Source organism: Leptonotus elevatus, chromosome 20, assembly GCF_054856555.1.
Source record: "Leptonotus elevatus isolate MCC_2025b chromosome 20, RoL_Lele_1.0, whole genome shotgun sequence".
Classification (NCBI taxonomy): domain Eukaryota; kingdom Metazoa; phylum Chordata; class Actinopteri; order Syngnathiformes; family Syngnathidae; genus Leptonotus; species Leptonotus elevatus.
The window spans coordinates 3435770-3449425 of NC_141258.1; the positions used below are offsets into that span (position 1 = coordinate 3435770).

Here is a 13656-nt window from a genome sequence, read left to right on the forward strand (position 1 = left end):
AACACGTCCAGCGTCAACAGCCAGAAGTTGAACACTGTTTATTATTTAGAAATCAATACAATTTATATAAACGAAGGGCTAAAACGAGGTCTGAAATAAAACCGTTGTGGATGTAAACTAAATAGATAAGGTTAAAGCCGCCCTCTTTCACCACAGGATTCATTGCGGACTCATCAACTAGAGTATGGAAAGTCTTTTTCAGCATGTCAGCCATATTCTTGATGCACTAGTAGTTTTTTGTCACCAGTAAGACAATTCAGCGCACTAGAAAAACTACACTTACAATAAATGCTTAAACAGCTATTTGATACTTTTCACTACGAGCAATCAGATGTGAACTAGTTCAATTTTGCCTTACTAGTCAAATGTACAGTCGGACTCCGGCATTTTTTGCAGTTGGCCATTCGCAAATTGTCATATTTGTAGATTTTTTTGTGTGTGACCGCAGCCCTTATCTCTCTACAAGTGCGCTGAATTGTCTTACTAGTGAGGACAAAGCACACGAGCCCTTAATCTGGAAATCAAGGATATTGAATACATGCTCAACAAGCGTCTTTCCATCCCCAAGTCTTTTCATCTACTTGGCAATGGTTTCAATGGAATCAATGCGAATGACAGACAGCATTGCAGTTTAGCAACAATTCAGCAACCTAGCATGCCGTACTTTTGTGCAATATTAGAACCAGCAACTTTATGAAGTGTGCACATTTCTGTGTGTTTGTGTACAGGTTGTCAAAACCCTGACCGCCTGGAGGTAAACAATACGCCTCTTTCCCAAAAAAAAAAAAAAAAAAAAAAGCCACAAAAAAAAGCAACAGGATCGAGTGAGCGTCGTCTTGACAGGAAATGACCGAGACGTACTGTAGCTTTCTCGCTCGTTCGGGTTTCAAACAAAAGCCAGCGTCATTGCGTTCGTTTCGACACGCTTGGCTGCTTCTTGAAAGGAGACGGACATTTGGGAGAGGTCGACGGGGAGCACTGCAAACCTCGAATGCACTCGGGTGTTGAAAAACGTTGGGTCCGGTTACGGTGGAAGTAAAATTTCCAGCAGGGTCAACAAAATCGTCAAAAGGAATTACGTCTGTATAGAAAATGCCCTTGGAATACAATTGTATGTTTGTTTGCCGAAAGTGGCCAAGGCAAGGCAAGTGCAACTGATCCAACCTCACAGCACTGCAAGATAGAAGCAAATACAACCACATTAGACCAATCAGGACGACTCTCACATTTCCAAACATTGCTTTGACGTTTTTTTTTCCCAGTTTCCCTTTTTTTTTTTTAAGATACAGAACAAATCAGCAGTTAACAGATCCAAATTAATATGCTAGTGCCTTGAGATACAAGTTTTTCATTCTGTGACCATGCTTGCATCTCAAATCTCCAACCCCCCCCCCCCCCCCGCCTAAAATCAGAAGAAAAAAACACTTAACAGAATGGTGTCTGTTGACATGTACATCAACACTATTTAGCATTAGCATTAAGCTAAAGGCTAAGCTGAGAAAGTAAACTTCAACTGGGAGTAGCCATTTGCCAAATTGCTGCATATTGTCAACTTAAGTCACCATTCTGCGCTTGTAACGTCAATTTTTGTTAGTGATAGACCGATATGTTTTTTCCTGGACACTATTTGTAGTGTAGGAGGTCGATAACCAATATTTCAAGCTCGATATTCATTTGCAGTAAGAGAAGATATTATCGTAAAAAAAACCTTTTATTTCCATTTTTAACATGTAAAGAATAGACAGTTGTGTTTAGCTAAATTAAAAACTAAGTAAAGAGGTCTCTAAAGTATTTTTTTTACTGGAAATAAAGTTTTCCTAAATATCAAAATAATTTCTTAATTTTATATTAAAAAATAAAAAGTGTAGGGAGAGCCCAGTTTCGTCATTTTTTTTATGAAGTGGAAATTTAAATAAATCCATAAATGAAAAGTTCCCTGTATCCCACGGAGCGACAAATGCGCGCGAAATTGTGAATTTACCGGGAGCTAATTTGGGGTTTTCGTCAGGATTTGTAAAAGGTTCTTTGCATTACAGACAATGAAAAATTGTCTGAATATATTTGAAATGTCTTTGCGACAAGTAAAAACTGAACATCTTACAAATCCTGATGAAAACCTTAAATTTGCGACGTTCGCAAGCTCAGTGAGATATCAGCTTTATCGGCCTTCAGATTTGTAAAAAGGCCGATGGCGATATTTGTCAAAATCGGCCCTGTCGATAATCGGTCCATCACAAATTTTTGCTCACAAGTAAAAAAATAATAAACAAAAATTGTTCAAATGACGACTTGTATCTCAAGGCACCACTGTTATTTCTAAAACAGGAATGGGGTAAATGTTATAGCTCTTTGTTTTGGAACATTTTCAAACAAAGCCTTCAGCAGATACCGGTGCAAGTAAAAATGTCACTTAAAAAAAAAAAAAACACAAAGGGGGTGGGGAGTAGATCAATAACTTAAATAGAAGTGCTTAAAATGTCAGTTCACAGAGCCCTTTCAATAAACGTCAAATAAAAAACAAAAACTGCAAAGCAGGAATATCCCATCCCAAGAGAAATGCTCAGCTGCGTGATAATACTAACGTCCATCCGATGATTCGCTTGCGTTTGCGGTTTGCCGGTCAGTGGCCCCCCCACGTCTGTGATCCGCGGCCGCCGTCCGCTTCGCGCCAGTCCGTGCCGAGCGAGCGCCGCGTCTCGGCCGGCGTGCCCTCGTCGCTCGCCGCCCGTGCCTCCTCCCTTTTCCTGCGCTCCAATTCCCACTCGACGAAGGTGTCGAAGAGGCTGGGCCAGGCCTCGTCCTCGCTGTAGTTGCTCAGGTCGTGCCCGATGGCCTGCGTGAAGTTGAGGAACATGTTCCACGTGTCCCTGGAGATGCCGCGGATGCCCGGCGGGTTGTCGCCCAGGAAGTCCAGCCAGTGCTCCAGGATGGAGGGCATGTCCTGGGTGAAGACGAGGCGCCAGAGCGCGACGGCGATGTCCCGCTGCAGCGAGCGCTGGCCCTCGTCGGCGTCCAGGCCGAACTGAAAGGTGAAGCGGTACAGGTCCTTGAAGTTCTCCTCGCCCTGCGCCTCCAGCAGCATGCACGGGAAGCGAGAGCAGATGCCTTCCAGGCTGTCCGCCTGGATGGCCTTGCAGCCGTCCACAAACTCTTTCCTGGTCACACACACACGGGACAACAACTCACAATTAACACAAGGAATGGAACTTTATTTATTTATTTATTTATTTTTACCGACAACGCCCCATTGAATGAATCAGTTGGCGAAGAAACACTCAGGGAGGGAAAGACGCAGTGTTTAAAAAAAAGTCTACACACCCCTACTCAAATAGCTCAGGGAGGGAAAGACGCAGTGTTTAAAAAAAAAAGTCTACACACCCCTACTCAAATAGCAGGTTTTTGGAGGAATTAATCGAAATTCAATTACAATTTCAATTATTACACTCCACAATTACAAAATCAGCATAATCGTAAAAAAAGATTATTAATAAAAAAATGTGAGTTGTTCAAATCTATACATTTGCATAATTATAGTGTTTCAAATAATTGTATGTGTCTTAATATATATATATTTTTTTATGTTCAAAATTAAAAAAATATATTAATATGAATTCTGTTTGGTCCAAAAAGAACTTGCATAATTATAGTGTTTTATTTTATTGGTCTTAATATTTTTAAACATGTAAACATTTACTTGTTTTGTACCAAAAATCAATAAGCGTTTGAATAATCAATTATTGGCAAAATAATGGTGATTTTTTCTCTCTCCCATAATCGAGCAGCCGAAGGTTTTTGTGATAATTTCAAGACATTTTAATATGGCCTATAGCATGGACAACTCAACTGAAAAAATAAAAATAAAAATGGAAATATTCAAGTAAAAATAATGTGGTTAGATAAGTGTGCACACCCTTTACCTGTTTCAATGCCAATTATAATCAAACCAGGAAATTTGGGGTGTGATTAAAGACTGATTTTTGATTCCATTAAGGATTTCACGCAGCACCAATTTTTGCTATCCATTTATATTTTTATATAATATTTAAATGTCATTTTATTTAAATAGTTGTGACTCTGAAGTGTAATATTCGCCGTTTTACGGGTCAGTGGCGATGTACAAAATGAAAAATAATTTTATTGATGATATTGTTTTATGTCCACTCTGATGGACAGCATTTTTAGAGCTGCAGTTTTTTTTTGTTTCCCTTTAAAGTTGAGTCGAGTCGGGTTAGGTCACTGCGGTCTGCTGCCTGCCTTTTACGAAATGTCCCTCACATGAGATTAAAAAGCCAAAAAGGTAATAAAGCCTTGCAGTCCGTTTCCCAGAAATTGCAAAATGCACTTCCTTTCGAGCAAAGAGCTGCCTTTGCAGCGGTCTTTTTTTTTTTTTTTTTTAAACAGGCAGTTAAAAACACATTTGTTTCGTCAGGCCTTCCAGTAAAACCTGATTATTTTGTTGAGAGACGCAGTGTTTAAAAAAAGTCTACACACCCCTACTCAAATAGCAGGTTTTTGGAGGAATTAATCGAAATTCAATTACAATTTCAATTATTACACTCCACAATTACAAAATCAGCATAATCGTAAAAAAAGATTATTAATAAAAAAATGTGAGTTGTTCAAATCTATACATTTGCATTATTTTAAAATTTTTAAATAACTAATTTAATTTAAAAAAATACTATTCATTCTGATTCGAGTGTATTGTTTTTTCTTCTTCTTCTAATCTGCATGACTGCATTTGAACTATGTGATGCATTTACACCGTCCTCTTTGTGAAAAGTGCAATTCAAATACAAACTTTTCTGTAAGCATCAGTTGATCGTGTACTGTGTGAAGCATTTGGTAAACAAAAGCGAGCGAGTGACTCAACTGCAAGGCTATTCTATTCAAATGCCGTTGACGTTGGCAGGATACATTTCCGGTGCACTGGAGGGGCTCGTTACGGCAAAGCAAAACGTCACACATACGCGACTCCTCCCCCCCAAAAGCGCCGTCTCACCTTGTAAACTTGCACATGGTGGCCGCCTGGAACTTCCAGGCGAGAACCAGCACGCGGAACTCGGCCGGGTCCACGCACAGGTCGTTGCAGAACCTCTCCATGCCTTCCTCCAAGATGGCGTCCTCCTGCTCGTCCTTGTAGCAGGAGAACAGCTCCTCGATGTGCTTGATGGACGGGCCGTCTCCGTCCGGGCTGTCCTCCTTGCCCGGTTCTCCCATTAAGGCCGAGATAACGGGCGTCTCCGCGGACACCTCCAGGGCCTTGGTGCCGTTGGACAGCTCGCCGCTGGGTTTGCCGCACGGGGCGCTGGGCTCTTCCTTGTGGCCTCCGGCGCTACCCATGCAGCTGCTTTTCTTGTGGGACTTGGAGCCGCTCTCCTTGTCGCCGCTCTTGCTGCCGAGCGAGGATGTCGGGTTCTTGCACTTGGTGACGCACTGGCCCATGTCTTTCTCCCGGCTCGCCCGTCTGTCGATCCTCCTCCTCCCTTCAGTCACCGTCCGAGACGCCGCTGCTCTGGACCCGCCGAATGTCTCAACATACCCTCAAGCCTTGAGCAAACGTTTAAAAGATTGTTCCTTAGTAAGAGGCCGACACAGTTAGGTGTGATTAACACTGAACATGTTTAAGAACTAGGGGTGTCAGGAGAGTAAAAATGTTAATTGTAATTAATCGCACTACTTCAATAGTTAACTCACGATTAATCGCAAATTTTATATCTGTTCTAAACATGCAATAAAATGTACAATAAATTTTTTTGCATACTTTTATTAACATAAAAGAGGGAAAAAAATGTTTAAAAGAAATATGGCTGCATCTTTTAGTCATTGATACGGTAATTTTATAATAATAATATAATAAAATGAAAAGATGTACTGTACTGTAAAAAACAAGTGTGATATTGATTTGTGTTAAGGTCCTTTTTCTGCCACTAGATGGCATAATTGCATTTGTAAGACTTTGGCGACAGCTCAGCGCATTTTTCGTTTTTCATATTAAGAGCTATCAAATCTTTAGCATGAAGTCACTTGTGAAATTCTGCACATTTTAAAATACATCTTGACCCCAGTCTCCACATATACATGCATTATTATTAAATGTATTACTACTAAATTTTGACATGGGCGTGTCTTCTGCGTTGCGACTGGAATTCCCCCAGTTCAGGTTATCTAAGTAAGGATGGGTCATTAATCGCGCTTTAAAAAAATGAGTGGCGTTAAAGGAACTTTAACTAAAAATTAACGCACTCATTTAAATTATTCAAAATATAATTTATAGATATTGTTGAATCGTTTAGTTGTTTTCTTCACTAAACAACAATTATGTGTTAATAAACAGTAATGAGGAAAACGTTTTTAATGCAAAACAAAAGTTTTTATCCAATTATTTGATTACTCGATAGAATAATCGATTCTTAAAAATATTGGCTAGGGAAGGCCCCATTTGCAACTACCTGTGCCAAATACGCCACGATCCACTTCTTGCACAGCCAGTTGTCAAACCCTTAAAAAGAAAAACAAGCGAAAACAGCATTCAGCAGCGCTCTATGCCGTTTCATACGCACAATAGAAAATGCAAATGGTTGCCGGCGTATTGAACTTCTTTATGTGTTTTGAGAGGGGAAAATTATGTACAGCGTTAAATCAAAGCCCCAAGCACACAGCCAATATAAGCAAAGGCGTGGCTTGGAGACAACTCCGTGAATGTCCTTAAGCGGCCGTGCCAGAACTCTTTGGACATCACTGGGTGTAACTTTAAAAAAAAAAAGAAAAAAAAAAGTGAAGCACTGTGAACACTTTACATTTTGATGTCGTCATTTCAAACTGATAGATGAATGCGGCCGTAGAACAGCTTTTATGTTCCCAAACAGTGTCTGTATCGGCAGAAAGAGAACATGGAAATGGTGGGACACTGACGGCGTGATGATGCGTAAAATAGCGTGTACTTACAGCCTATCCATTGCATTGGTCACAAATCACAGCCGCTCTTTATGCTTCCCCATCATTCTAATCTTGACATCTGCAATGCTGCAAAGACATAACCTTATGTCATCATAAACAAAAAAACAAACAGGCACTCTTTCAGAAATCCTACACCGAGGTTTCGTCTAGAAGAATCCTGCCTTTGATAACATATACACACACATGTGCAACATCAATACTAGCCCAAATATTACCTTCTTCTTTTTTTTTTCTGATCACGCAAGGCCGCCGCGCTTAATCGTATCGTTGTGATAAGGGAATCCTGCTCAGCGTGGAAGGCAAGGCCGATACACTCGCATTTGCTGTGGGCATGTACGGACGTCTCCCCTTTGAGTGCACTAATCACAATTCCGCCCCCAAACTTCTTTAAAATAATAAAAGGCATTTCATGTTTTAATAATAATCATTCTCAAACCACATGCGGACCAAATAACACAGCTGTCTCTTTAATTGAAAAGCGCAAGCCTCAGGCTACCGACCCGAGATTTTATGTACAAAGCACAACCGCAGCTGAAACAAGTGCCGTGTACATAAATCAAAGTTTAAGACAATTAAATGCAATAGAAATGCATATTACGCATTTTTTCGCAATTCACCAGTTACCAGATGTATGTGGCGTTCTCTTTACCTTAATTACTAATTTTTTCCCCGCTTCACTCGGGCGGCGGCATATCTGAAACTGGCTCAGCGCTTCAAATTTTGGGTGCAACACAAAGCAAAAAAGAAAACATAAAACAAAGCGACAACTCGTAACTCCAAAAAGTCAAGGACCTAATATACAACTACGCAAGCTTTTTTTTTCCCCCCGCTCTGGAACTTTGGCCAGCCTAGCTGATCACTTCAGGTTTAGAGAAACTGTGAGGGTGGTGACTATGTTAATTAGCTCCACTGTTTGCAGAATAACAGCACAAAACTGCTCACCCGCTGACACTTTTTTTCCCAGAGGCTAGCAAGATTTGAACGTAGCCTCATATCACTAATCTTGCTATAATACTAATTTTAGCGGTTTGAAATGATTGGATGCAAGCGATGCAAGATCAAAAATAGGCGTTTACGGCTTGTCTCTATAGGTTGTTCTTCTTCGGGCGTTGTGGTTTCTTTTGCAAACTCTCTTCCCACTTTAAAAGGTGGGCAGGAGAGACCCAACTACAGTCAACTTTCCATAATTCGACCCTTATTGGGCCTATGTACAATATTGCTTTATAGATAGAATAATTTGATATGAATAATTTACTTAGATGTAAATGTACATTTACGGAAATGGCAACAAAGGGATTCGGTTTTAGTCTCTTGACACAGAGGAGCAATTTAATCGGTTAGCCATAGTAATTGATATCAAAGTAAAGATGCACCAGAGTAAAATATCAAGCCACCGGCCGGGGCCCGACGTTGTCGCCCCGGTTTGACTAAAAGTTAGCTATCGGCTAAGCTAAGTCTGTCGATTAAGACAAGAGTCCCCAAACTCACCTTTTTTTTTTAAAGTTCCAATGGCGTGGAATCGGATAAGCATCCCATCCGGTATATACCCGTGATAATTAAAACGGTCATAAATTGGCCGATACGACCAGAAATAAACTGAAGACAAACTCGTCGCGTCAACTCGCATTAGCTCGCCCAGCTAGCAAGCAGCTAAAAAAAATAATAACTTGTGTGAAATGTAACAGCGTTTGGCAGCTCGGTAGGAAAAAGGAAACAAGTTTAGCGCCTAACGTTTAAGACGTCTCGTTCTAATTCCACTAAAAGTACAGTTGACACGTCGAAGCGAGTTGAGAGACTACCACGAAATATACGGTAGCCTATTTCTTTGTGCTTCCCCCTTTTGGAGGAGCTTCTTTACGGGCATTTCAATGCATCACTTCCTCCCTGTTGCAAGCGGCCAAAACAGCTGATCTTCACCCGAGCGCCACTGACGATTATCCTTTAATTCTGTGAAACGACAGCGATCGTAAATATGGAATTACAGCCGTAATAAAATAAATAAATAAAAAACGACTGAATGACATGTTCCGTGGATGGAACGTTCAAGATCTCCTTAAGGGATTATGTTGTTCCGTGGAGTCTATCAAAATTGTTTTTACACTATGAATCAATGAAAAAAACGGGGATATAGTTAATTATATTTTGGTGGTATGTTTAAGGGTAATTGATATACGTAAACGTGTTGTTTAGCGCCTTCCTCGTTTGTTATACTTCTTTTTTTTTAAATTGTGGAACGATATTGACGTCATTAATATGCGACAAGTATTTGTTTGAGCCACCCGAGCCAGGCAGCTTCACCTTACAAGGAGTACTCAAGCTCACTTTTCAAAGGTAATCGTATGACTTATCGGTATTTAATTTTACTCAAAATGTTGTTAATTAAATTTATTGTGAAGTCCTTCAAAAAAAAAATGCTCACATGCTTTGAAGAAGGGTACATTTTTGAGTGTTGGCATTAAACAGCTGCTTACTCGCTAATAACATAATTAATCAAATATAAATGTAACTGTTACAGATAAAAAACGCTGACTATAAAATTTTTAAGATTCTATATCGACAGTAATATACAGTACGTAACATGTTTCACAACGGCCATTCACTCAGCCTGATGTTGTGAGCAAACAATGTTTTAGTGACATCTAGGGTAAATTGGCGGAATTGCAGGGTTATACGAACAACAGTGTTTATTTATTTTTAGTAAATAATAATGCCATATTATCAAAGTTCTCGCAATGTGCAAAAATGTAAACTGAAAATGTTAAACTGGGGGAAAAACAGTTTTTACTCATACATAACCAATATACAACTATAATGGGCTGTATGGTTGAATGTTGACCAGTGTCCCAACATTTATTGAGGCAAGACACATATTTTACACGAGTTAACACCAAATGATGATGTGGTACTGGTAGTGGACAAGCATTTATTTGTTCTGCTCTGTGACATTTGTCCCAATTGTGAGTCAAGATGGCGGCCTCCACTCACAGGACGGTGTTGTCGCTCTACATGCGAGTGTTTCGCATTGCACGAACCTGGCAAGCCCAAAGTGGAGTGGCAGGTGACACATTGACCGAGAGAAATTATATTCTCCAAGAGGCTCGTACTTTATTCCGACAGAACCAGCAGGTGAGAGCGATCTGTGTGACGTATGCGACGTAGTAGTGTTTGGACTAGTCATTGATTGTTGTGTTTGCTCTTTTGCAGATGACTGATCAAGAATCAATAAGGAAATGTATTGAGGAATGTGAAGCAAGGATAGAAATTGGTAAAAAAAAAAGAGGCATGTTTATTTACTCTGTTGTTTTGTTGTCTCGTTTTATGTACAGTTTGAAGTTAAGTTCACATATAAAAGTTACAGTGCATTTTAGGTTCCAACAGCTGAATATGCCTTTTTTATTTATTTTTGTACAAAAGTATGCCTTTAACACAGTGTTTTGCTTTGCCTCACAGGCCTGCATTACCGGATCCCATATCCAAGGGCTGTAAGTCAAATCTTTTTTTTTTTTGTGTGTGTGTGTTTTTTTTTAAACATCCTGCACTGAAGCACAAAGCTAAAAAAAAAAGAAAAGTGATGCATTGTGTTTTCTTTCCTCCCCGCAGACGTACCTGCCCCCAATGGGACTGGCCACTCAGAAAGGGAGGAAGCTGCGAGCACAGCAGCGCCTGAGGAAGCAGGCCAAGCCAATTTATTTAGAGTCGCACGAGGAGACCTGACGCTCGAGCCGAGCTACCAGAGAACGGAACTCGAGAGTGACGGTGGCCATACAAGCCGATCTCGCGGGGCTGATGCCTCGCCGGCACCCACGGACCACGCATTAGTCTTGATGAAGACGCTTCCAGTGTATTTGGTATTATCTCCTGTTAATATGCGTAACCATTGCCGTGCCATATTTGCAATTAATTTATTATTCTTTATTTATTTTTTAAAGGCAGCATCAGCCCCCCCCCCCCCCCCAAAAAAGAGGATGACAAGCTGCCAATTAGAAATATGTTATTTTATTACTTTCAATAAAGTTCATGTGAAATGAATTCAATATTTAATCACAGAAACTATCAAGAATTGTTAAAACAGCACGTTTTGAGTATTTATGTAGTTCTTTGTATTCCAGGACACAAGCAGCCCTGCATGCCAATCACAAGATGGATCATGGTAGATAAAAAGCACTTTAAAAAGAATCCCCAGCTGCAGGCAACTGGCAGTGATCTAACAGATACATTGTCTGACGCACACAACATTTGTCAAAGAATGTCACAAATGAGGGAAGGAAGCTTGTTTTTGGAACCTTAAGTGGTTCCTTAAGCATTCCTGTATGCACCGCCCCCTCACAGATCAAGTGGCAGACCAGATAAGAGTTGCAATTAGCACACCAGATGCCAAGAGTTTTACACAATTCTGGAAACATAAAATAACCCTCAAAGAAATATTGGACTATGAGGTTTTGGTCGGCGTCTTAGTGAAAAATCTGTCTTTTAGTTCAAGTGACACAAGATATTTGAAACATGAATATGACAAGTTTGGCCGCTAGAGGTCAGGATATACCAAGCATTTTGTTGGTTAGCCCACAACAAATGTACTAAAATAATATTAGACTGCAGTTTTGATCAAATTTGTAATGTAACGTCATTAGGCATTACATATTCCTTCTACGTTGTAGATCGTATCAAATACAACTTTTTTTCTTCTTCATGTAAATGTAACCCTAAAACGATTATGTTGTTTCCAGAGGCTGGGTAAAAGGCGTGTTACAAATAGTTCCAAGTTTCTGATGTTTTCTGGCGTCTTCCCTACTAAATTAACCAGACACGGCAGGACAGTATTCCAAAATCGTCTTTTTATTGAACTCTCTTCTCGAAACGAGGCTCGCTCGGTTACACCTCTCTCTCTCTTTTGCGCCCATGACATGCGCAGTACACAAAACACGTCACGTAAAACTAAAATAGAATACCAAAAGTAATAATTCACAAAACAAATACCAGTCAATTGCAAGTAAATAAAAACATTGGCAAACAACGTGTTACATAAGCACTAACATGTCTTACACTTAACACCAAGCAAATAAATACATGGTGATACCGATACGATCCCAAAGCGGTAATGTGACCCATTTTGCATCCCAAAACTAAAATCACAGGGAAAACTATTCTTTTATTCAAGAACTCACCTGACAGCAAAACGCCAGTGAGGAAATTATGAATCTACTTAAGGAAAGCACCACCCCAAGATAGAGTAGAATAATCCATCATAAGTCTCTTCACTCTGGGTGCATTCATGGAAAAATGCCCCAGGGGAAATATGATGACAAAAAAAAAAGCCAAGGCTAAAGAAAGAATAATGCAGAAACCATGCAGCGAATATGATAAGGTAATTAGAGGCTTGTAAATAAGCTGATCCTTCTCGTCTTTCGCGGTCAACTTGCCTTAAGGATTTCCATGCGGATCACATTCTTAGTTGTCCCGACTACACTTGAACTCGTCGTTAAATAAATATCCAGTTTGCTTTCACTTTAGTGGCATAAACATCACACGTCGCGCTTTTCTTCACTCCCGTCCCACACGCGCACTTCTTAAATCCATATCATAATGTTGGTTGGTTAAATGTGAACACTCGGTAACCGTAAAAACCAAATATTTCTATACAAACATTAAGAAGTCAATTTTCTATATGCTAAATGTGCTTTATTGTTTAGCGTGGTTTCCGTTAGCATAGCCCGCTTCACTTCAGTCTTGTGTGGTCAAAGATGACAAGGCGTTTTAACACACGATGATATTAACAAGGGTTAACAAGGGCCCTTATTAACAAGATTAGCAAGAGTTGTTTAACAAAGAGTGCCAAAATACGCACAGAGGCCCAACAGGTGGTGTTGGGTCGCAGTAGGCTGCGTCTCTGAAACTTGAAGAAGCCATCAAATATTGATTTCCTTTTTGTAAACAAAACATATTCGCCGTGTGATTGATAAGCATTCCGTCATCCTAAGCATGATGGAGGAAAGCTTGGCGCACGCGTGTCAAACTCAAAGCTCAGGGGCCAGATCCGGCCCCGTCGCTTCATTTCATGCGGTCCGCGCGAAATGCAAATCATGTGTCTACTCCCTATGAAACTTGATCAAATCTGTACCAAAATTTGAAATTGTCACGTGTAATATTACAGTAGCTTCAATAATAATTAAACAACAAACCCAAATTAGATACCCAAGTTTGCATCTTGTTCTGTTTGTCACTATATGTCGAAAGAAGAACAAAAGATGCATAGAATAATAGTAAATAAATCACTTTAGAATAATATAATAGTAAATAATTTTTCATTTCTTGACAATAATATGTTATATGTGAACTCACTAGTGACATTCTGATTAATATTACATTTATGGAATATGAATTATGAAGCAAAATCCAGCCATTTTTATCCATCTCAGCGGGGCGGCCATTTTGCCACTTGCTGTCGACTGAAGATGACATCACAGTTGCTCAGGCAACAACCAATCACAGCTCACCTGTTTTCTGAAGCTGAGCTTTGATTGGTTGTTACGTCACAACCTGAGCAACTGCGATGTCATCTTCAGTCCACAGCAAATAACAAAATGGCCGCCTGATATGGATAAAAACGGCTGGATTTTGCTGCTTAACTCATATTCCACTGACGCAATATTAGCCAGAATGCCATATTTAGACTAGTGGGGCTGCATAGAACATATTATG

General features: G+C 40.0%; 2 protein-coding genes across 6 annotated transcripts; one reads left to right on the forward strand and one right to left on the reverse strand.

Moving 5' to 3' along the window:
• Window positions 1–13: 13 nt before the first annotated feature.
• Window positions 14–9143, reverse strand: dcun1d3 (defective in cullin neddylation 1 domain containing 3). 3 transcript variants are annotated; one of them, XM_086063882.1, is made up of 7 exons: window positions 8449–9143; window positions 6949–7026; window positions 6801–6872; window positions 6453–6502; window positions 5003–5550; window positions 2583–3155; window positions 14–1173 (listed from the first exon to the last, which is right to left on the reverse strand). In XM_086063882.1, exons 5-6 carry the CDS (start codon window positions 5443–5445, stop codon window positions 2621–2623), a joined length of 978 nt encoding a protein of 325 aa, XP_085920008.1. In that variant the 5' UTR covers window positions 5446–5550; window positions 6453–6502; window positions 6801–6872; window positions 6949–7026; window positions 8449–9143; the 3' UTR covers window positions 14–1173; window positions 2583–2620. The 3 variants fall into 3 exon arrangements, with proteins under 3 accessions (XP_085920008.1, XP_085920007.1, XP_085920009.1); XM_086063881.1 differs by lacking the exon at window positions 6801–6872; XM_086063883.1 differs by lacking the exons at window positions 14–1173; window positions 6801–6872 and having other exon boundaries at window positions 2402–3155; window positions 8449–9141.
• Window positions 8722–10906, forward strand: lyrm1 (LYR motif containing 1). 3 transcript variants are annotated; one of them, XM_086063885.1, is made up of 5 exons: window positions 8722–9290; window positions 9918–10086; window positions 10165–10240; window positions 10411–10442; window positions 10561–10906. In XM_086063885.1, exons 2-5 carry the CDS (start codon window positions 9928–9930, stop codon window positions 10672–10674), a joined length of 381 nt encoding a protein of 126 aa, XP_085920011.1. In that variant the 5' UTR covers window positions 8722–9290; window positions 9918–9927; the 3' UTR covers window positions 10675–10906. The 3 variants fall into 3 exon arrangements, with proteins under 3 accessions (XP_085920011.1, XP_085920010.1, XP_085920012.1); XM_086063884.1 differs by having other exon boundaries at window positions 8728–9291; window positions 9928–10086; XM_086063886.1 differs by having other exon boundaries at window positions 8735–9291; window positions 9928–10086; window positions 10165–10225.
• Window positions 10907–13656: the final 2750 nt, after the last annotated feature.